Source organism: Protopterus annectens, chromosome 7.part0, assembly GCF_019279795.1.
Source record: "Protopterus annectens isolate FY-2018-M chromosome 7.part0, PAN1.0, whole genome shotgun sequence".
Lineage (NCBI taxonomy): Eukaryota > Metazoa > Chordata > Ceratodontiformes > Protopteridae > Protopterus > Protopterus annectens.
The window spans coordinates 1,066,049,509-1,066,074,663 of NC_056739.1; the positions used below are offsets into that span (position 1 = coordinate 1,066,049,509).

Sequence of the window (25,155 nt, forward strand, 5' to 3'; positions counted from 1 at the left end):
TGAATTTATTATTTGTAGGAGTATCATAATGTTTCTTTCTTGCAACATTGCTTACTGCTATATAGGTATACCTCTCAATTGTCCAGATTTTTGAAGAATGTCCAGATTTCTGGCTCATATTCATGGTCTGTTCCTTATAAAATTTATGGTTTTCTGGCAAATCACTGGGATGATCTGAGGAATGAAGTCACTAAATAATGGCATACATTTGAGTTTCAGACTTCATATCCTTCAGAAAATGTATATTAAAACAAACTCTATTACTCTAACAACTTTCTAGGTTTATAAGAGCAGTGTTTAAAATCTGTCCCTATTTTTGGGTCTTTGTCCCTTTGTCCAGATTTTTTGCACAAAGAGGTTAAGAGACATGCATATAGGATTAGAAATTTAGAAAGGCTGTATCACTAGTGTTTAGTGAAGAGCAAAATTACATTATTAAACACTATAAGCCAATAATTCGCTCTAACAACTTTGTACTTTGCTCTAACAACAAGAACTTACTCACCGTTTCCAAGCCCAACAACTTACTCACCGTTTCCAAGCCCAACAACACTGCAGGAGAATCTTTATTTTCCAACTATATGTCTCATATATGGAACTCCCTAACTCCATTCTCTCAATCTCATCCACTAACCACTTTAAGCCATCATTTAAAGCTTATCTAAAAAATAAGTGGCTATGTTCCTGTACTAACCCCTCATGAGTGCTCTCATACAATACAGTATACCCAAAACATATCCATCTTCTCCCCCAGTGTTTAATCCCTTGTTCCAACCGACCTCTCTTAACCTTATATCTTTACACAAGTCATACCTACAAATAGTAATAGCTATGTTCAAAGCCCAGGTTTTGTTGTCAAGATGTAACAGATTTGTATGTTCTTGTGTGTACTACATTTTGTTTACTTTATACTTATTGATTATTGTAATGTGTGCACGAAAATTTACTGTTACTCATGGAGCTTTTCTCCCCAGGCCTCTGCTGAAAAAGAACCTGTGTCCAGTCAGACTTTCCCAGTAAACAAATGTTAAATAAATAAAATAAAATAATTGCTGAGTCACCAATGTTCTGCTGTCAGTAGTATTGGTTAGATTATTTCTAAATATGGTGTTATATAAGGTTTTCAAGGATAACTTTTCACATAGAATTAATAGTGGTGCTGCTGAGTCACTAAAATTTGATTTCCGTGCTTTTAAGAAGTTTTCAGTGCTTCTAAAACACAGTACATTTTTTGTTTATTTGAAAGAAAGAATTTTATTAGCAAGTATATGTACAGATTTTTCCAGAACAGGCATTTCTGCTTCTGGCAAATATTATATGTTTTTTAGTGTGTAGCAGAACTCTTGAATAATCTCAGTGTACAGCAGATTGATTAAATTTGCTGTATATATATTCTTGAAGTGTGATGGATCAGTGTGCTTTTCCTAAGGGACAGTAAATAACATGATTTTTTTTTTAATTCTAGATCTTGATGAATGTAACCAAGCTCCAAAGCCTTGCAATTTTATATGCAAAAACACTGAGGGAAGTTATCTGTGTGCATGTCCAAGAGGTTATATATTACAAGAGGATGGAAGAAGCTGTAAAGGTAACAGCTGATACTTTTGGTTTCAAAACGAGCATTTGGTGTATTCTGTGTTACAATGCTTGATCTGATGTTGTTTTTTTCATCCGATTCAACAATTGGGTTATTGTATCAAACAGATCCTACCTCTGCACTTTTTCAAGAGCTTGGATCTAGGGCTCTGACTCCTTCTCCTATCCATAATTTCCCCTGGTCCCCAGATTACCCCAGATATCATTTGCTGCTTGATCATTCAGGATGCACTGTTTAAGTGTTCTGATAATCATTTTAAGATGTCAATATTTTGACTTTTTGGGGTTTCCTTTTTTGACTGTATTACCCTCTTTCTTCTGTATTTTCCGAAGCTTTCCAAATATCCTTTTATATCCGCCCCCCCCACCAAAAAAAAGTTATGTGTAGCTAGTAGTGTTTTTTGTATTAACATTCTATTAAATATCTATATCTGTATTTATAAATATGTATGTGTGTACACACACACACACACACACACACACACACACACACACACACACACACACACACACACACACACACACACACACACTCATTGCTAAGTGCTATGTTGTACATTTAGGTATTCTTTTTGTTGTTGTGACTGTTGCTATTATTGTAGTTGTTTCCTTCCCAGCATGTTGGACAAGGCCATTGCCTTTAAAAAATGCACAGCCTGTATGTGTAAGATCCCGTCACAGGATCCTCACTCCTTATGTGTCTATGCTTAGGAGTGTCACATCTGGATACTGAATGGGAAGTGTGTGTTTCTTTCATGCCAAGGTCCCTACAAGGCTGCTGTGACAAGCTTGCATTGAAGGGCCTTCTTCCCACACATGCAGGAGGTTCAGCCATTCCTGTTCCAAAGACATCTTCTCCTTCATCCAAAAAATGGAGAAGTCCAAAGTTCCAAAGAACAAGGAAAAGAGCAAGCAACACGGTAGAGAGATAAAAGGCGCAGGAGAAAAGATTAGCGAAAACTAGAAAAAGGTCTAAAGAGCCAGCGTAGCAATCTGGTCCAGCTCCTAGAATACCTAGCCATTCAGATCTGAAGGTTTGTAGGATCTGTTTACTGTCATTCCCTGCAATTCTACTCAGAGTCAATAAGTCTGATGCTTCAGTCCAAGTTCTACAAGAGAGGCATCAATGTTCTCCTTGGCCTGTTATCGGTGGTTTCATCCTTTATGTCCTTCCATTCATTCAGGAGTCTATTGGAAGCAGATGTTGACAGAATGATGCAGAAGTTCCTATGGACACAGATTCATTCAGTGGTCATCCCAGTGCTTTTCCCTTCAGTGGTTCTGGGAGTGGTCCATGCAGCCCCACCATTGGTTTTTCTGGTTCCATTCCAACCATTGGAGCCAAAGCCCACAGATCTGAATCTGCTCTATAAAGCATCCATGTCAAAGCCTATAGCACTTTTGACTTCAACTCCACTAGTTTCCCTCTCTCTGTCTCTCTCTCGACTCCAGCCATGTCATATCAGGATGACTCTATGATCAAAAGCTCAGGGGTTGGTGTCAATTCTAAAATTATCTGAGCCATCCTTGCCCATCAGTGCCTCAGTGCTGGACACCTTGGTGCTATTGTTGATCTTTGAGCCGGGTCATGTCAGATTTGAGGGCACTCTATCCGTACCTGCTGTGGCTCAAGTGGATACTTTCTCAGCATCAATTTCATCCCTGACTTTTGAGGCATTAGTGAGAGTTCTCTTCAGGTCCAGGGAAGAGGTGTCTCAACTCCACTCAGTTCTGTCCTGACTTCCTATGAATACTGTATCAGTGTCTGTTCATCCTGGTTGACAGAGACAGTCGACCTCATTCAACCTCGAGGGTTCTCATCAGGTGAGGTTCATAGCCCATTCCAAACCCTCTCTGGAAGTCCTCACAAAGGAGGGACCTAGGAAATGGGCTTGTAAGAGGAGACACTTGAACTCATCACCAGAGTCGGTTATGGAGTACACCAGTTTTGATGAAGGGAAGGGCTCCCCATGATCCCTTCTAGAAAATGTCACCTTTGGAGATATCATATAGTTAATGAAACAAAGAGGGGGTTGGTCCACTGAAGCCCCCTTCCCAGAGGAGTTGGTGTTTCTTGAGGCGTTAGGGGCTGTCTCTTCTACCTCCCAGGTGGTTCCACTCAGTGATGAACTAATAGACCTAGTTTCTCAGCAGGCATGGAAGGAGCCTGATGTTTTGGTACCAATTCCACGTAAACCAGACAAAATTGTAGTGACTCCTGGGAGTAATCCTCACTGGAACAAGGGTCTACCAGTAGATGTCATAGTTGTTGAGACAGCCACTAGGAAAGAGCTCTCAGAGGAGAGCACATCTGTTCATCTCTCCAGTAAAGAACATAGGGTGTTTGGAGAATGGACTTACACTTCAGCAACTTTTATACTCAGAGCATTGAGCTATCTGTCTCACATGACCCGTTTTCAGAGTGACTTGATGATGGAGTTGTCAAAATCCCTCTTGAGTAACTTGCCTGTGGACATCCAAAAATCAGTGGAGTGCCAGATGTCTACCCAGATGTCTACCCTGCAGTCCATGACTAATGTATCTATGCGTCTGCCATCTAACGCAGCTGATGGTACATATAGAGCAGCAAGTACCAGCATTGCAATCCATCAGCAAGTCTCGATGCATCTATGTGACTTTGTGGAATGCTTTAAAAAGTCTTTCATCAATGTCCACATTGATGGTTCAACCGTGTTCAGAACAAACGTGAAAGAAACATTGCTGTGAGCCAACTAGAAAGCAAGACCTTGTCTGTTGTTGGCATACACTTTTCCACCCCACAAAGGACCTTCTCCCAAAATAAGAAGAGGGAGGAGTTGAATTATGATTCCATAAATCTCAGGGTTTTGGCCAGGATGCACCCGGGGGGGGTGGGCACATGGCTAATTAGCATGTGCCTTTCCCTTAGCCTGCCACAGTAGCATCTAGCACAGCCTCATAGACAGACTACCATAGCTCTGCATGTCTTAATGCAAAAGCACTGTGGTAGGGCTGTCTATGAATAAATAAAAAAGTTTACACCTCGGAGTAACCTTTATGAATGTTCCCCATTGTGTATTATTGATAATTCTTTAGAGCAAATATGGGAAATTAGAGCACTAGTACATAATACAAATAAGTGAAAAGGTAACTAATTGCCATTATCCTTAAGGAGTAAAATACGATGTGCAACAAATGTGATACTTGACAATGTTCAAGTAATTGTAATGCAAATTTAAGTTATATAATATTAACTAAGTTAATAAGAAAAAAAGAATAAAGAAAACTAGTTTTAAGAATTATCTGGGCAACTAGAGTGAATATTAATGTAAAAGACATTTTTAACATCCATTGGAAAAGAAGAGGTCAGCCATAGATAAAAGTGAGACGGAACAAAACCCTAGTAAGGCTAGGAACAATCAGATATTGGAAACAAGATTATGATATGTATGACTGTCAGAGCAGCAAGAATTTCAACATTTATTCTATAGTGGTAATACAAAATAAAGCAAATCACAAAAGACTAAAGTGCGAAGATGATGTATGGGTACAAAATGTGTTCACAAAAGAAGAGAGTTGTTTAAAGCACATCATGGCTTCAGATAAAGAAAGTACAGTTGAAATATGATTAAGATCACCTGAATTAAAAACAAGTGAAAAAATCAGAGAAGTGTTTTTTTAGATAATAAGATTTTTTGGATGAAGTTACTGTATTAAATGACTCAAAGATGAGCAATCTAATATAACTTGAAATAATGGAAATAATAATGTAATTCAGGACATTCGTCATAGAAACAAGGATGCTATACCTGATATTGTGACACATAAGGATGATAGTGTAAAGAGTAAAAGGTTTTTGAGTTTGGTGATTCTCATATAAAATATCACTTGAGATCATGGATTGAAACAGAGAAAGAAAAGAGAAAAAGTCACAGTTAAGTCTATGTCAGGAGCTAGGTTTATGGATTTAAGTAAGTCGACTCCAAACATATGAGTACTGGAAGCCACTAATGAGTTGATAATAGTGGTAGTTGCAGGTGATATTATAAAAATAATAGTTAAGCATATGGAGGATGCAGCATTGGTAATGTATACATTTTATTAACAAAACAAAGTAAGTGTTACGTTTAGCAACATCCCTTCAAGTCTTGTTTTGAATGATTATCAGTACTCAAAAGCTAAACTGTTTAATAAATGGCTATGTCAACAAGCCTTGAGATAGAGTTTTGAAGTTGTAAGAATTGGGGAAAAATGGTTGAGCAGGACACCTTATTTACAAGACAACAAATTTATCTGATGCTTAAGGGTAATAATGTTATGACAAAGAATTTACAAAAAATATAAAAAGTTTTCTTAGACCTTGCAAAAATAAGAGAAAACACGCATATAGACACAGTAGCTCGCAAAATCTTATGAACTCCTATCATGCCAATGGCCAAAGTTTGAATAACAAGGTTGAAGAGCTTGAAGTTTTGGTTGCATGACAACAAATTGATGTTATAGCGACTGTTGAGACATGGAATAGGATGAACATTAAATTACTGGGGTTTGATTGTTTTTTTTTATTATTATTTGTGGCAAATAAGGTGGGGGCAGAGTAATATTGTTTATTAAAGACTCCTTTTCTGTGTTTGTGGAACATAGATCAGACAAAGATGAAATATTATTTAAATGTTTTAAACTCTTGTGGTAATGTTGTACTTATTGCTGCCAACAGAAGTCCAAATTTGTCTTTAGATGCTCAATATGACTTTGTACGTTTTCTTTAATTAATACTGGATGGAAAATGTGTTTTTATAGTGGCAACGTTTAATTATCCAACTATTGGGAAAGTATTATGCTACTTCATGTATTTGGATGTGATAAGCTTTTATAATTTTGGACAGTTGGTTACATTTCTCATATCTGATAATATCATATTGGACTTTATATTAACAGGCATTAAAGGGTTAATTAAAAATATGAAGATGAGTCCACCTTTGTGAACAACAGACCATATATCACATAATTTCACTATTATGAGTGTTTCACATAATAAAGTGGCCAAGATAAGGGCCCTATTCCAGGAGACTTGCTTTCATTGTAATGAACCCTTACACTGCGAACTGGCTGTGAGCAGGTCTTTTGGAATCTGGTCCCCATAGTGAGCTGTTTTATAGATAGACCTTACACTAAAGTAAGTCAGTTACACTGAGAAATAGATACATTTTAGAGAAGTATCTATGAAGATCCCGTGGAACATAGCAAAGATGCTAAATGGATAGAAGATGTAAAAGAAAGTATAAGAAGTTTAAAGGTACAGGATATGAAATGGGATGAAGTAACAGGCAGAGAGATGGAAATAAAGTTAAGAAAAGCCTCAAATCAGAAAAACTTAGGCCCAGATGCAGTACCTAACTTCTGGTTAAAAGTATTAACATCTTTGCATGAAGATTTAGCCATGAGTAAGCACTATTTATATGCAAACCCCAAACAGACACTAACCTGGCTAACAACAGGAAAAACAATGCTCTTACTTAAGAGAACATGCAAGCTACCCTAAAAATTATAGACCAATAACTTGCCTTCCGATGATGTATAAACTATACACTGGAATTGATGCCGGAAGAGTCTATAGTCATTTAGAAGAAAACTCAATTATAGCGATAGAACAAAAGGGCAATAAAAGAAAGTCACATGGAACAAATGATCATTTGCTGTTAAATAAAGTCATAGTGGAGAACTGTAACAAAGGGAAATAATTTAAGTATGGCATGGATTGACTACAAAAAGCATTTGATAGTATCCAACATTCATGGATAAAAGAGTGCTTAAAAATGTATAAGATATCTCCTACGCTGATCACCTATATTACAGTGACCATGAAATAGTGGCAGACTACTTTGCAATTAAGCCATGATAAAGGGCTAATTATTATTCCAGGGATAAAAATTCAAAGGGGGATATTCCAGGGTGACTCTCCGTCACCGCTGCTATTCTGCCTTGCCCTTAAACCATTAAGCTGTCTATTTAACAGCTTAGGCCATGGCTATAATTTGGCTCCTAGAAAACAACAATGTGTAAAGACTTCTCTTTGTCGATTTAAAACTGTATAGCTCATCAGATGAGGAACTGAAGGCACGACTGCAAGTTTTCAAAACATTTTCAGATGATATAAGAATGTCATTTAGTCTTGATAAATGTGCAAAAGCAACCTTGGAAAACTGCATCACCAAGAAAACATCAGTTTGGGACAAGGATGTGATATAAAAGAAAATGAGCAATTGACATTGTATAAATATTTGGGAACTGATGAAGGGTCAACAATAAAACATGAACAAACGTGAATAAAACTCAGTAAGGAGTACTTTAGAAGACTTAAATTAATCCTGAAAACAGCGTTGACATCTAAGAACAAAATCCAAGCTATAAACCAGTTTGCTCTTCCTGTCCTAACTTACACTTTTGAAGTGACTGACTAGCCCCAAATTGTGCTAGTTAGAGTAGACAGGAAAACAAGAAGGATGCTTCATGCTCACAAAATGATTTATCAAAATCAGTGTATACGAAGATTATATATTCCTGTTCTGAAGGAGGGATGGGCCTCCTTGAAATTGATTACATGCACAGATCTGCAATTGTGGGACTCCACACATATCTGCTGACCTCACAAGACTCAAATGTAGTGAACGTTTTGAAACATGAGGAGAATAAATCTAAGATGACTTCTCTGCTTTGGCTAGCAGAAGCTTATTGGCATCAAGCAGGAATGGAAATCAGACCACAAGTGGATAAAAACCAGGCAGCAACTGAATGTGCCAAAAATAAAAGAAAGAATATAAGGGGAAGGACCAGATGAGAAGGTGAGAAATGTGGAAAATGCATAAATATAGTTGCAAGTATACAAAACTTCTGGAAGAACCTCATGTTGATCAGGAACGAACACTGGAATGGTTAAGGAGAGGCGAATTCAAACTAAGAAATGAAAGGTTAATACTGGCGGCACTAGTTAGTGGGCTACGTACACGTTGGTTTACAAAGTCCATTGAACATGTGGGAGAAACAGACAAATGTAGGTTTTGTAAAACAGAATTGGAAATAGTTGCACACTTCGTTGCTGGTTGCGGCATATTAATGGCAGAAGGACTGTATACTGAAAGGCATAATAATGTGGCGAGACTGTTGCACTGGGGATTGTGCAAACATTATGACACTGAAGTGGCTGAGAAACACTGGAAACATGAGCCATAAAGCATCATAGAAAATTATGACATCTACATCATATGGGATCATCCATTGCCAACAGTTCAAAAGATAGATGCTAGAAAAACAGATAGAGTGGTCCAAGAAAAGAAGGCAAAAGTAGCATTGATCATGCCACACCCAGTGACTACAGTGTTCTGCATACATAGAGACACAAAGTCATAAAATATCAGGATTTGCAAGCAGAAACAAGAGCAGTGTGGAAGAAAGATACCCAGATAGTTCAAATAGTAGTAGGAGCAAAGGGTCTTATAAAAAAGAGTCTGTAATCATATTTAGATATACTACCAATACATGTAACTCCATACAAATTGCAGAAGGAGTCATTACTGGGCACAGTGTGGGTGGTGCGAAGAGCCATTTTGGCTGACATCAAAGAGTGAAACAATACTAATTTCATGAACTTTAATCGTGCTCTGACTTAGGAATGGGGTTCACTCCCATCATGGTATTAGAAACCCAAAAGATTTGGAGAAATTAAAAGGGAAAGTACAGGTCTTTAGGCATCAAGGCAGACTTACACTAAGAGCAACTCTTTTGGAATATGGCCCAAGATTTAATATAAATATGGGAGATGTATACAACTAAATAGATGGTATTAAAAAATGCAGGGGGCAAAATTAATTCAGAGGAAAATAACAGTTGCAGAAGGAATATCTTGAACCCACATAAAATACCTTTGGAAAAAGTCGATATGCATTATGATGGAAACCTAGATTAGTTAAATGTTTAAAGAATAAAAGAAAGGCTTTTGAGGCCTATAAAACTACTCCCATCTATTCATAACAAAAATTATTAGATAGTTCCACCAGAAAAATGTAAAGAGAGAATTTATGACTATAAAACACAATTTTAATTCAAATTGGCACACCTAAAAAGTAATAATAATACATTTTACAGTTGTATAAATAGTCAAAGGAGCAAAATCATTAATCCAGGACCAATATATTTCAGAGGAAAACTCATTATTTCAAAGAAGATACTAACAGAGGTTTTCAATCATCATCACCATCAACCAGCTTTTTTTCCATTTTCTACATGGGTTTGGGATGTCATATCATGTTTTGCCATCTGTATGTATTCAGGGCCACTCGCCTACCTTTTTCATAGTCATGTCTGTCACGTCTTCTCTCATACAATCTATCCACCTTTTTGCTAGATGCCCTTGTTTCATCTTTCCTTCTTCCTGTCTGTCCCAAATCTTCTTCTCCAGATTGTCTTCTGCTTTTCTGCATATGTGGCTAAACCACTGTAATCTCTTCTCTCCAACCTTCTTTGTAATTAGCGCTACTTTGGCTTCTGCTCTTAGGTTCTAATTTCTTTGTCTGTCCCACATTGTGCATCCTCAGACACTTCATCTTCATCACCTCTAGTGTTCTCAACTGCTTTTGCCTTTATTGCCCAGGTCTCTGTACCATATAGAAGTACTGGTCACACCACTGTTTTGTACACCTTACTTTTCAGATTCTTTGGTCATACACTATCCCTGACATTCTGTGTCAGTTGACTGCATCTCCTCTGATTCTAGTGTTGACCTGCACATTCTGACTTCCCTTCTCCTCAACCATCCCTCCCAGAAACTCAAAGCTGTTAATCTGGTCTACTGTTATTTCTTTTGTCTCAATTCACATGTTCTTTTGATTTCCCCCCTTTGCTGACATCACAAATGTTTTATCTGCACTCAGATTCATTCCATGTGCCTTCAGTTTTGCATCCCATTCCCCTATCCTTTGCTGAATTTTCTTGCTCATAGTCTGCCTGTAATGCCACATCATCTGCATACAGCAATTTTGTTAATCTGTCCACTCTGACCTGTTTGCTAAAACATTGGGTTGGTTGTGTTGCATCCTAATCTGAAGTCAAGCTGCTCATCTCCTATCTTTCTGGACTTCTGCATTCCACCAACAGCTTTCCTTATGTACCTTATTCCCTTAGCTGGTTTGGACACATACCACTTCTGTAGTCCTCACACATGCTGTTTTGAGACATTGACATTCTTCTTCTTTCTGAGGAGCTAAAGCCCTGAGTAATTACTTGAACTTTTGTGCTTTCACTGCAGTCAGCTTCCAGGTCTTCAGCCTAGTCTCTGTTGACTTTAGAGTCTTCTGTGGTTGTGGCAAACATTGTTTTTTGCTGTGGGCCAACTGTTTCGCTCAGGGCACACATTATCAACACCAATTCATGTTGTCCTGCTTTAACTAGTAGATTGTGTAACTGCTGCCTGAATGTACTCTCATGTTCAACAAACACTCTACCTTACTGGCAATGGGTAGTAGTGCTCTGCTACCTTTCTTCTGGCAGACTGCTAAAGCTCAGAGTCCTTCTCACTGATTGTCTGTGGGTGTGATGGACCAATCACCTGGCAGTACAGAAACTACCTTACAAACTCACACACAGAACCCTTTCAGTTTTTTAATGTCATCGTTATGGGAAGGATCTCTTGGAAGACTGCTCTTTACTCTGGATCTCTTCAGCTGCTGAGCTCAGATAAGAAACCCAGTTATTTCTTCCATCTGATTTTCTGTCAGTGCTTGAATATTATAGTCTGCTGCTTTGACTGTTTTCTTCTGATCAGAAATGTTGCATATGCTTCTGTTTTTACTTTGACTAACACAGTAAGGCCTATGCTGATGATCTAAATCTTCACCGAAAGGTTTGACAGGAAAACTTCCTGATATTGCAGTTTTTTTCTTTGGGGATTATGATTATTTGATGCAATTGAACAGGATTGCAACATTTTAAATGATTTTTTTCATTTAGATTGCAATTCTGGTGCCATTTTGTAAGTTAAACATTTCTGACAGGAATTTTGCACCAGTTTATGATTTATTTGTTGCCTGATACTGTCTTAGGCTGTATCTATCCATTTTGACTGAAACTAGCTTTTTTTTTTTTTAATAAAATTAGGGAGTTTTTGTGCATGTACTGTCATTTTATTCAGTGCAGTGTTTAGAATAGTACTCCCCTCCCCCGCAGAAATTGAGTTCAGATTGCCATAGTGGAACTTTTTAATTTTGTGAATTAGTGAACCCGTTCGAGTTGGAACTTTCCCCTGTGGCAAGTGTAAAGCTTGTAAACATATTGTAACTAATTTTGAATTTATTAATAATGTCAGATTTGATAGCCATGTTTTTTTTAATTGTAATTCTGTTGGTGTTATATATGCTTTACAATGTCCCTGTAACAAATTTTATATTGGGGAGACAAAGAGGGCATTTAAAACTAGATTTTTAGAACATGTTAGGGACATTAGGAATTGTAAGAAGGATAGTCCTGTGGCAGTACATTTTTCAGAAGTTCATAATAAATGTAGTAATGGTTTGAAAGGGACAGTATTAGAACAAATCTGTATGTCTTTGTTTAATAATATGAGTATAAAAACTCTTTTAGTGCAGAAAGAATCTGTGTACATTTTAAAATTTAAAACTATGTTCCCTTTTGGGCTAAATGAAGAGCTCAATTGGAAAGCATTATCTTGTTAAGATGCTGTTTAAATTGATTAATTGCATAATTATTTTATTGCTTGTGTATATATATTGCTATGCTATGTAAGCATTTTATTCTCCTTGAAGGCTTTGGCCGAGACGTCAGAGAGAGTTTTTTCAGTGTGCATTAAATCCTTTTGGTGGAGTTTGTGTTCGTTGTTTTTTTCCTGCTTGGTTCCTGTTGTTCCAGTTTGAGGCCTACTGATCCACAGTTCCACCTTCCCCGGATTTTTAGAGAGAATATGGAGGGGAGTCAAATGTCTCTGGATAATTTCCTTGTGAATCCTACTACTTCTTCCAATCCAGCTGATAGAGGTGAGAGACAAGTCCCACAAAGAATACCTAATGAAGTTAACAGTATTTGGGAGAAGTGGGATGAAGACAGACGCTCCAGGCCCACTAATCCTTTTTCTGGTGTGGGTAGAAAGATTTCATTGGCTTTGAACACAGAACATAAATCATTGTTTGATGAACTGGAGAAATTAATGTGGAAGGAAACCTCAGTTCATTATAACATCTGTGGTCTACAAAAATATGTTGAGACGGATACCACCCCAAGGGGGCTGAGAGTGTTTAAGGATCCCTCTAACCCATTTGATTTGACTTTAGACACGGATACTGCATTTCATAAGAGGTGGGTTAATGCTGCCCATCAATGTGTAACCGAATGGCTGCACATTCTCATTGAACGGGATCAGTTAAAGCATAAAGAACTGTGCGCTAACATTAAGAAACTGTGCTCTGATCTCACTAATGCTGTTCTGGTGTCTTTGTTCGATGATTTTCTTAAGCAAACTAATTCTAAATTAAAAGAGTATGAGATTACTTTGGTCAATAGAAAAAAAGGAAAACTCTTGCGTGACATACGCGATTATGAATCTAGTAAGGCTTTCCTGTCCAGGACTGAACGTTCCAAACGTCGGAAGCAAGTTAGGTTTCATCCAGGTGATACTGTGACTCCACCGTTTAATTCTTCGGCTTCAGAAGGAGGTTATACTTCGCATGAAGACGAGTGGAATGATGGCGATTTTCCAGGTCTCCCAGCGGCTGAACAGAGAGAAAGATTTCGACAAACTTTTCGTGGGGACTCCTCCTCTTCTATTCCCTTGGCACAGGGACAGAAACGGACATGGGAACAGTCAGCTAACCCAGGTGGGCAACGTTTTGGACAGGGGGGATACAAACGGGGAAGACGGTGATGTTCGTACTGTTTCCACTAATAATACTGTGATAAATTCTACTGAGTATGTTGTTAATCTTTCCAACTATGTATTTAATGAAACTGAAATGTGTGTTTTAAATAGGGGACTTAAATTTGTCCCCACGGTGGTCACTCGTCTTTATGACATACAAAGTGATGTGTTTTCTTTTGCTAGGAAGTTACATTTGAAATATTTTTTCAGAAAAGATGTTTTTTCTGTCTCTGAAATAGATGAAGAGAGTGTAGAGAGTTCATTGGATAGCTTTTATTCTTGTATGTCTGACACTGAAAACAATGCATATTATAGTTTTGATACTTCCAAGGTTCCCTCACAAAGTACTTTCATGCCTAAAGTTTTAAATGGGGAGGTATGCCAGTTTGTCAGTCTAGTTAATCACTTTACAGAGTTAGCTTATAAAGAATTCATGAGCAACAGGTCTAACATAAACTATAACATGTCATCTCAAGAATGGAAAGCTTTACTAACTTTAAGCAGGATGGATGACATTGTATTTAAACCATCAGATAAGGGCAACAAATCTAGTAGTTATGTATTTTTCTGATTATTTAAGTATGTGTATGAAACATTTGTGTGATGTTAACACATATAAAGTTGTTAATCCAGAAGCTTACTACACATCTATTGATGAATATAAGGAGTTAATAAACAAAGGAATGAGACTAGGTTATTTTTGTCAGTCGGATGTTAAAAAAAAGTTTCAGGTTGAAGGCTGTAAAATGGCCTTGTTTTATTGCTTACCTAAAATTCATAAGAATTTGCACAGACCTCCAGGGAGGCCTATAGTATCAGGGTCTGTGTATTTTTTACATAACCTAGGTGTCTTTTTACATCATTTTTTGTCTCCATATGTTATGAAACTACCCTCATACATAAGTGACGTTTTTGACTTTTTGGATAAAGTAAAACGTATTAAATTAAATCAAAATATGTTATGGGTTAGTATAGATGTGAAAAGCCTATATACAAACATTATACACCAGTTTGGATTGGAAGCTATAAGATTTTTTCTAGGAGATTTTCCTGCTACGGAATATGTTATTGAATTGACACATTTTTGTTTAACTCATAATTTTTTTGAGTTTAACAATGTTTTATACCATCAATTGCAAGGTACAGCCATGGGGGCTTCATTTGCCCCCATGTATGCCAATCTATTCATGGGACTGTTTGAATTGGAAGTCATTTATAAGCATAAATTCTTTCACGAACATGTTGTTCAATACTTTAGGTACGTTGATGATTTAATATTCTTGGTTGACAGTAATAGGGAAGAAATTATGAAATTCTTCAATGATATTAATATTAACAAATATTTGATAAAATTTGATGGATTGAATATTGGACATGTTATTCCATTTTTGGATGTGGTATTAGATATATCTGATGGTAAAAATATTGTTACTTCACCTAACAAAAAATTCGAAGGAACATGCCAATATTTACATGGTACTAGTGGGCATCCTTCTCATATAATTAATGCTTTACCCTATGGTGAAATGTTACGTATCCATAGACTTTGCAATAGATCTGACATTTTCCATAAAGAAATGGGTTCTTTGGTTAAATCTTTTTTAACCCGAGGTTATAGTAAGGATATTTTGGAGAAAAGCTTTATAAGATTGTCTACAGGGATTAAACCCAGAGTTGAAAAATCTATTTTTGATAGGAATAGCAATACTGTGGGTTGGGACATGATACGACAGAATGATCTAAGTGAAAATAGGGATAATATTTATTTTGTAACTACATTTGGTTGCTTTACCAAACATTTTCTTGATATAGTTAGCCGTTTTTGGTTTTATTTATGTTCTCTAAGGAATGTACAACAATGGCTAAATTTGCATATCAAGTTTTCTTACCGTAAAGGTAAGAATATAAAAAATTTTTTGGTGAAAGCCAAGTTTGTTATGCCTTTTTTAAAAATGTATAGTGAACCTGTTCGAGTTGGAACTTTCCCCTGTGGCAAGTGTAAAGCTTGTAAACATATTGTAACTAATTTTGAATTTATTAATAATGTCAGATTTGATAGCCATGTTTTTTTTAATTGTAATTCTGTTGGTGTTATATATGCTTTACAATGTCCCTGTAACAAATTTTATATTGGGGAGACAAAGAGGGCATTTAAAACTAGATTTTTAGAACATGTTAGGGACATTAGGAATTGTAAGAAGGATAGTCCTGTGGCAGTACATTTTTCAGAAGTTCATAATAAATGTAGTAATGGTTTGAAAGGGACAGTATTAGAACAAATCTGTGTGTCTTTGTTTAATAATATGAGTATAAAAACTCTTTTAGTGCAGAAAGAATCTGTGTACATTTTAAAATTTAAAACTATGTTCCCTTTTGGGCTAAATGAAGAGCTCAATTGGAAAGCATTATCTTGTTAAGATGCTGTTTAAATTGATTAATTGCATAATTATTTTATTGCTTGTGTATATATATTGCTATGCTATGTAAGCATTTTATTCTCCTTGAAGGCTTTGGCCGAGACGTCAGAGTTTTTTCAGTGTGCATTAAATCCTTTTGGTGGAGTTTGTGTTCGTTGTTTTTTTCCTGCTTGGTTCCTGTTGTTCCAGTTTGTATCTATCCATTTTGACTGAAACTAGCTTTTTTTTTTTTTTAATAAAATTAGGGAGTTTTTGTGCATGTACTGTCATTTTATTCAGTGCAGTGTTTAGAATAGTACTCCCCTCCCCCGCAGAAATTGAGTTCAGATTGCCACAGTGGAACTTTTTAATTTTTTACGTGCCATTATTTATGCAGCCATTATTTGTTATTGTTTTTGCTATTTTTTGCCCTATGACTTGATGGACCCACGAATGGTCCACCCCAGCACCACCACCACCAATACCACCGCCTACCCCATGCATCTATAACACTAAATTAAATATAGATTTATGCTTCACCCTATGGCTTATGACTCTGTAGTAGCCTCGGGCAGGCTATCAGACCACTCACCTTGTTTTGTTTCCCCTGGTGTGGCAGTAGTACCACAATTGTGCATGACATGAGGGTCAAACACATCTTCCAGGGTTGTATCATTGCCTGGTTCAGATACAGAGAACCACACTCTTTATCTGCAGGGGAGATTAGGTGTGCAGAATCTGTTGCTAGTGTTGATACATCTTCCCCTGAGGATTCTCCCACTAGGGAATTGCATGCAAAAAAGGGACAGAAGACTCACCATGTTACATGGCAATAGTCAGTGACTGTGTTTTCACCTGAGCTGGTGGCTGTGGATAGAGCCAGTATTCAAACCATTGATTTTGGTGTGCAAACTCGGGTTATGAATAATTTAGATTCTCCTACCCCCATTGAGCCACTCTAGGATCATGATGTTCAAGGCAATCCAGAATCTGAGGATTTAGAAGTGTCAGAGTCTAACCAGTCAGTTTCCTCTGAGGAGGAATAGGTTTAGAAACCCAAACATATGCTTTTTTTCCCCAAATACTGTCTTGATTTAGGGGTGTATTCATTTGGGAGGTATCGTTGGCCTTCCCTGACATCAGCAAGGTATATGATCTTTGAGAGGATGAGGCCATGGATGTGGCAAACTTCCCTCCACTGATCCCAGTGTTGGAGGATGTTTTTAAGAAAGCCTGCAGTTCTCCTCTGTTGAATTAACCTTTGCCTAAAAGTGAAACTCAGGGTGTGCTCGGTCATGCCTGTCCTTCAAACCTCCTTGTCTGTGGACCTTGCTTCAGTCTCCCCAGTGATGACACCAATAAAAAGACAATGGTTTACATAAAACCCAGTCCTTCAAGATAAACTGGGTAAGTGGCTAGAATCTCAGGGAAAGAAGCTGGTGCAGTATAACAGGATAGTTTCCAAAGTGTTTTGCTACCAGTGTTTTATGTATTAGTTTGTGTTGTGGTATATGCATAGTTTAGAAGAGTTTGCTGCTTTGTTACCTGCTAAGCAGAAAGACTGTGAGAGACAGATTGTTTCTAATGTTTCTCAAATGTTTAAACATGTTTTAAAGAGTGCCTTGGAGGGGGCCTATACTGTTTCTAGAAATGCAGTGACATCAATGGTATTATGGAGTTATGCTTGGGTACACAGCCAAAACTTTTCTGATGAGTTAAAAAAATGAGATTATGAATGCTCCGCTTTATTCTGATTGTGTATTTTGTTCATCAGCTAATCAGATCCTAAAACACTGCGATGACATGGATAAACTGATGCAAGGAGTATCTAAAATGTTCCATTTCCCCAAGTTTCCCCCCAAAATGCAGGATAATTTTTGGTGGCCCCACAATCATAAGTCTCAGCCGAACAAAAAGCAAGGCCCCAAAGCAAATGACATGATAAGAACTTCACTAAGCCTAACAAGAGTTTTTTTTTCTTAAAAAGGATGCCCCCCCTTCCACCCTTTCACTATACCACAGCATGGCTCTTGTCATTCCCCAAAAAGGAGTTGTTAAGACTGGTGTTGGAGCTATCCTTCTGAATACATTTATCAAGATCCCCAAGTAGAAGATATTCACCCTACAGACAGAGCTTCCTCTTCTGATGGACCACTCCTTCATGGTGACCATAGAATTAAAGGATGCATATCATCATATACCATTTGCTCATTGCTTCAGGATATGTCTTAGATTTGTTGTGTCTGGTTCACATTATCAGTTCTCTGCATTACTCTTTGGTCTATTCACTTCTGTGGCACTTTAAGTGTTTACTAGATGCCTAGCTTTGGTAATGGCTCACTGCCAGACTCTTAGCATTCATATTTTTCCTTACTAGGATGGCTTGCTGATCTCTGCATAGTCTGCTTCCAGGTGTTTGGAATAATTAGAAAAAGTCTCGACCTTACTCTCCCAGAAGTTGAACCTTAGGAAGTTGTGCTTGACACCACTACAAAGACTCTTCTTCCTGGGATGTTTAATCTACACCGAGAAAAGAATATTTTTTCTCCCCAGAGACAAGGTCCTGTCCTACCAGAACATGTTTTTAGAATTCTGCAGGAGGAACGTATCCTTGGTGAGAAATTTCTTAAAAATTCTAGGACTGATGGCATCCATGATTCTCATGAGATCACTGGCCCATCTCCACTTAAGGAAAATTCAGTGGTATATATGAAATAGTTGGACCCAGCACCTACATTTCCTGGAATCCCAGTTGCTAGTGCTGCCATTCTTCTGATGAGAGTTACAGTGGTGGAGAGCAAAGTTGAGTACCGACCCAGATCATCCCTTCTTCCCACCTGTTTTGGTGCAATTTGTCTAGGCAGATTCCTCCATCATTGCTTTGGGTGCTGTGTCTATGGGAGTGCGAGTGCAAGCTGCTTGGAGGCTGAAGGATGCATGTATGAACATCAGTATGAAAGAAATGTTAATGGTGATCCATGCCTTGAAATTTCTTCACTACCTATGGACTGCAGGCCCTCTTCTTGTGGTTGCAGACAATACCACAGTGATGTGGTACTTCAACTAACACGGGGGTACAAGGACATACCTCTGTGCCAGTTGGCAGTGATGGCTGAGTAGCTAGCTTTACAACATTCTCTGAGTCTTTAGGTATCATTTTTTTTTTTTATTTTATATTTTTGTTTATTTTACATTTGTTGACCGGGCTAGTCCAACTGGGTACATGTCCATTTTCAGTAGAGGGGAGATATGCTCCACATTAAGCAAATAAAACTGGACAGCAAAAAGTCAAAAAAATATTTCAATACATTATTCATGAAGATTTTCATCAAATAACTTAATTTTACAGAAAGTAAGTGCAGAGTTTAACACAGCAATACAGTACTACTTACATGGTAAAGGGTATGACATTCAACTTAAAGTATGTTAGGGAAGGAGGTACAGATTGAATTGAAATATTCAGGATGTCTTAAAAAGATAACTCTAAAAAGCAAGAGAGTTTGGATATATACACTTAAACAAATATTACACTCATAGTAAAAAGATAAATCATACATCCCGTCAGAGCAAAACATTGTGCCAGAAAGACTTAAGCAGATCTTAGGCAGACCCACATGAGTGGCAGTTCAAGGCATTGATGTTTCAGGATCTAGTCCAAATGTGGAGAAAAGCCTTAGATAGATCTGCATGCCTCTTTTCAAAACAGACAGCTGGAGAAATTCTGTTCCAAACGTCCTTGCAGCCATGCTTGGAGGACAGATGCATTCTCTTTCCCTTGGTTGAGAATGTTCTTGTATGGGTTTCCACCTTTCTACTTATTATCTCAGAAAGAAATGCCAAAGATCATTGTGGTGACCCCCTGTTGGTCTACGCATGCTTGTCCTCCCTTCTAATGGTGTTGGCCAATGGCAGTTACCACATACTTCCTCATACTCTGGATTTGCTCACACGCCCTCAGGAGGGGACTGGTGTACCTCAGTTTGGAACAACTGCAACTGGCAGTCTGGATGATTCAGTCCTGACTCCATTTAGGTGTTTTTTTTCATGAGGATGTGCAACAAGTGTTAAAGGAGGCCAGAAAGCCTGCTACTAGAAAATCTTAATGTTTACAAATGGGTGAGGTTTTCTAAGTGGTGTCTAAACAGAAGGTTAACATCTGTCTAGTCTTGAAATATTTGTCTGAGCTACTTTAGGGTGGCATAACGTATGGATCCAGGAAGGTGCATTTAGCAGCCAATTCTGCTTGTCTGCCTATTGATCCCCCTCTTTCTTCTTCTCTTTTGGTAAAACAGTTCATGAAAAGAGTATTGCATATGAGACTCCTTGGCAAAATATTTCCTTCTCCATGTCCAGGAAGAATTGACCTTACCACCCTGTGAACCTGCTGCTCAGGCTGATGTGAAGCCCTTAATTTGGAAAACTGTTTTGCTTATTGCTTTGACATTTGTAAGACACCGTTTTGAGCTGCATAATGGGATAACTTTACCTGATTTTCCAGAGGGATAGGGCTGGTTATGTTACACACTAAGCCTTCTTTCATGTTAAATGGTCTCAGAATTCACCCTCAGTCAGCCTGTTAACCTCCCTGTGTTCTTCCCAAAACCTAAGAATAAGGGAGAGAGGATAATTAATACCTTGGATATGCACTGACAGTTCAAGTACTGCCTTGACAGACTAAAATGCTTTAGCTGAAAAAGCTTTTTCATTTCTTACACGGGCAAAGAAGGGTCAACCTGTCTGTAAGCAAGTTATGGCATATTGGCTGTCTTCTGGTATTGTTTTTTGTTGCACCCACCCTGGCAAAGTGAATCCATGCAAAGTAAAAGTGCATTTCACCAGGGCCTTTTCCTCTTCTGTGGCATATTGGAAAGGAGTGGACTCTAGAAGTATTCTAAAGGCAGAAACGTGGTCCTATGTCTATACCTTTAAGAAGCACTACAGGCTGGGTGCCTTTTCTATATCTATAGCAGGCTTTGCTAATGGACTCCTGGACCATTCTCCTTTCTCCTCCTTCCAGGTTAGGTAAGCTTTGGGAATTTTCCCATACACCAGTAAGGCAGTTTGGTTGCTGAAACCACCCAGCATCCCCCTAGATAAATGTACATACTTTGGTGTTTGGGTTGCAGTTGAGCGCTGCTCCGTGGCATTTATGGTTTTTTTTTTGTTTTTTTTTGTTTTTTGTGGTGGGGGGCTTTGTTTTTGTTGGTATTGGAACAGTGGGTGTTCACAAAACTTGTGTTTTTGTCTTCTCTTTCCTGTTGGACCCTAAGAAAATTGAAAGATTTGTGTCTGTGGGTCTATAAGGCAGTCCCTGTACTGCTAGGTGAATGGCCTATCACACCCACAGCCAGGTAGTGGGAGGGACTCTTAGTTGTAGTTGTCTGCCTGAGGGAGGGTCACAGAGCAGTTCTATCCTTTTGCCAGTAAGAAAATGTGTTCTTTGAGCATCTACTGTTACAGGTAAGTAGAACTTACACAACTGCTGTGATGCATAGGCTGAGATTATGAATACTGCCCTATCCTTACACTGGAGTCTGATTGCCATGAGTCTGCCACTGATTCTAATGACATCCTTCACTGTCTTTTGAAACTTTCCCCTCACCTCAATTCCCACACCATTTCTTGTTTGCCCTCCTCCTCGGTAGTAGACTCTGGATCCCTAGCCAAGTGTCTTTGCTGCACTGCCCTTCTATCTTGCCTCCTGGATACATACAATGTCCATCCTCTTCCTTAACATCATGTCATCTACTTCCAAACTGCGTCCTGTCAGTGAACCTGTACAGAGTGTTTTGCATACAGCTTTTGCTCAAGAAAGCTATCCCAGGTATCTCAAGCTTGGTACCTGGACATCAGCCAGCCAGTACCTTATTGACCCATGGCTACTGGACTTTATGGTGAACACACACTGACAAATAATGGCGTATACACCCCACCAGCCATTAGCATGGGTCCCTGATGTAGGTCGGAGTAGGACTGGTCCTCAATCAACTTATCACTGGCAAATACCCATGCCCATTTGGTGACATTAGTCCATATGAACAAATCCTCTAGAGACAATTTTTATGCTGAGTGGCTTGCCCTGACATAGCATGCAGTCTGTGATCCATGTTCTCTTTTCTTGAGGATACTGTGCACCACAGTTAATGCCCAAAGCAGTTGGTCTATGCAACTCTTCCCCCATAGGCACCATTCAGAGTCTGTGCTGCTGTCCACAACTCCATTTTTGAGTGAGTTTGAGGTGGAAACAGCTTGTTTTTGGGAGGTGGGAGAAACCTCAAAGAGACACAGGGAGAACATGGAAACTCCATACAGGTATTGGCTGGAGGATAGGATGAACTTTGTATCTTGTGCATGGGAAGTAAAGTCCTTAAATATTATCCCAGCTAGTCTGCTAATTTTCCATGTTTGGCTAAGGAATAAAACAGTTTTCCTTACAATACAGGAGAATGACAAGTTTGTCTGTAACTAACACAGGATGATGTACTGTCCACCCTACATGGAATTAAAGTACTTGCTCAATGGGGCTAGATAACTTCCTTGGAAATTTACTGTATAAAATAACAAAAGATATAGATGATCCATTAATAAACATGCTTTAATAAAATTTGAAGTTCTGGTTATGTGCCTCAAGACTGGGTTATTTTGCATGGTGTACCCACATATAAAGGTGGTTTTAGGTCTGAAATTGCAAACAATAGACCAATATAACATCTACTGTACAGTAAAGTTTTGAATATTGTTTATAATAAATTTTAATCAGACCAAAACTGTGGTAATCACATTGATGCTAGACAGTTTAATATTATTTTATAATATTGTATCTAGAAATTTAGATTAAGGGAAAACAGTTTAGTTATATATTTGGTTTATGCAAATTATGTGATATATTACCATATAATATTATATGCAGACTTTACCAGCTGAGAGCTGATACATATGTGCTAAATTGGATTGCAGAATGGTTGAATGACAGAAAACAGACTTTGAATATATTAAGAAAAATAGAATTGGATAAAAGTAACTTCAGGTATACCCTAGTGATCTGTCCTGGGGCTAATATTGTGAAATCGGCACCAGGTACAGATGAACTAGGATATAATTTAATAAAGATATGCATAAATATGATGCAATAGTTTTTTTTGCCATATACTAAACAAATGGTTAAGAGAGGGGATAAAAAAGAAGAAATCTGTGATGGGATAATAAAATATATGTGGCAAAAAGATGACAGAAGAGATATAAAGGGGAGACCAATAACCTAAGGAAACAAAGATTAAAAGTTTTTGAGAATTTTGCAAAAAAATATATATAATACAGAGAGTGCTGGATCAAGTATTAGATGATGTTTTTGGTGTTAAAGTAAAGAGATTTTAGTAATTATTAAATAAGTTATAAATTTGATATTAGAAGGACATAGATAAGCAGGAACAGTAATGTGATGTTGCAAAAGCTTTTGACAGGGTTAGTCATGAGGCATTGTGTAAAATACTTGAAGCATATGATATGGGTGAAAGAACAGTAAAAGTTATAAAGACATGCTATGATAATTCTGGTGTAAGGGTAATTGTAGATGAGTGATTTGGGAAAAAAGTAACAATAGAATGGGGAATAAAGCAAGGCTGGTGCCTAAGTATGTATATGTTTGTTTGGCAATAAATGCTTTAACGCAAATATGTGAATATGGGTTAAAATGCAGCATTTGATTTGGTTAGTGGGAATAAAGTACTTATATACATAGCGTATGCAAATGACTTGGTTATTAGTTGGAATAAATAAGATATGGGTGAATAAAGTAATAGTAAGAATTGGGATACTTTTAAAGAATTATTCCAGTTAAACAGAGCTAAAAGTAAAGGATTTGACAAAGTAAGAAAAGTGAATGTAATATATTATTACTGAAAAGAAATAAATATCCTAGAGATATGTGTTTGTGAATATGAAAGAGCAATGGAAAGAAAAATTGGAAAACGTGAGGAAATTGACAACATAGTAAAAACGTTTTAATCAGTCTTTCTTTTAAAATGCATTAGGAAAATCAGCTTATATAGGTGGAGTTTATATTCTGTAAAAAAAACAGAAGGATGGTTACATTTGAAAAAAAATATTATACCTCAGTGTCTGTGTATTTGTTCTGGACAATTTAAAAATGTCATAAAACAGCAAAATATATTATGGGAAGATGCTTAATGTGAGATGTAAGACAATATGGAATAAGGAAAAAGAAAATATACAAAATAAATGATAGAAATAAAAGCATAATTGAATAAAATAAAGTTATGGAAAATAGAGCTTCAAGAATGTGATATTAAGGGGGAAAGAACGGTATAACATATAATGGAGAAGTGTTACTTAATATTTATATGGAAAGAATTAAGCAAAGATGTTAAAAAGCTTTTATGGAGCAAGGGATTTTTTTTGGAGGTTATTGCTGAATAAGTTACCTGTAAAAACAATATGAAATATAAAGAGAGGGGAAACATAAAATGTAAAGAATGTAATATAGAATAAACTGCAGAATATTTTTCCTGAAATATATAAGCATTTTTGAGACATATTTAAAAATAAATGTAAGTGGAATGCATTTGATAAAAATAAATATGGAGAATGTACTGTGGAATGGATGGGAAAACAAAAGTGAAATTGAAAAATGAGATAAGATTTTGTTTATTGCTGTATGAATGTTATAGAAAAGGAGCTGTGAAAGCATCTCAAATTGCTAATGTAACAAAACGTAACAAAAGCACAGAACATGAAGATATATATATTAACTGAAATAAAGGGTGGTTATAGAGAATGGAAAGGGCAGAATGATTTTTTTAATAGTAAAGTTATGTAAGGCTATTTTTTGTATTGTTTTCTTTGAGCTTGCAAAAATTAAAGTTTGTGAAGTGGAGAAAGAAGAATGTAAAGATGGAGTTATAAACACTGAAATTAGTACATATGATTTGAAGTTTTGTAAATAATGTGAATATTTATATGTATTGTAAGTAATATACATAATGTAAAAAATGTGAAATGTGTAAATAAATCAACTCCTGGAGTGTTTGTGAGATGGTCTCTAGTTGACACCAGAGGACTGTTATCAGTGATCACTGAATCCAGTGAGTGGAGATGAGATTGCAAAGGGGAGAGAACGATAAGTGTAAATAAGAAGAAAAATGATGTATTAGACATTAATATCATTGTGTCCAGGGTGTTGGATGACACAGCTTTACAAGATTCAAAAGCCATACAGTGGAGTGTGGTGATGGACAAAATATTTGG

At 37.2% G+C, this 25,155-nt stretch overlaps 1 protein-coding gene across 3 annotated transcripts in view; it reads left to right on the forward strand.

The window, feature by feature from the left end:
* The window catches only part of FBN1 (fibrillin 1), a 4,097,759-nt gene that overhangs the window by 3,731,471 nt on the left and 341,133 nt on the right, over positions 1-25,155 (forward strand). For all 3 annotated transcript variants that reach the window (XM_044077620.1, XM_044077621.1, XM_044077622.1), the window contains exon 60: positions 1,466-1,588. In XM_044077620.1, the coding sequence (XP_043933555.1) occupies positions 1,466-1,588 (123 nt within the window). The remainder of the gene's footprint in view (positions 1-1,465; positions 1,589-25,155) is intronic.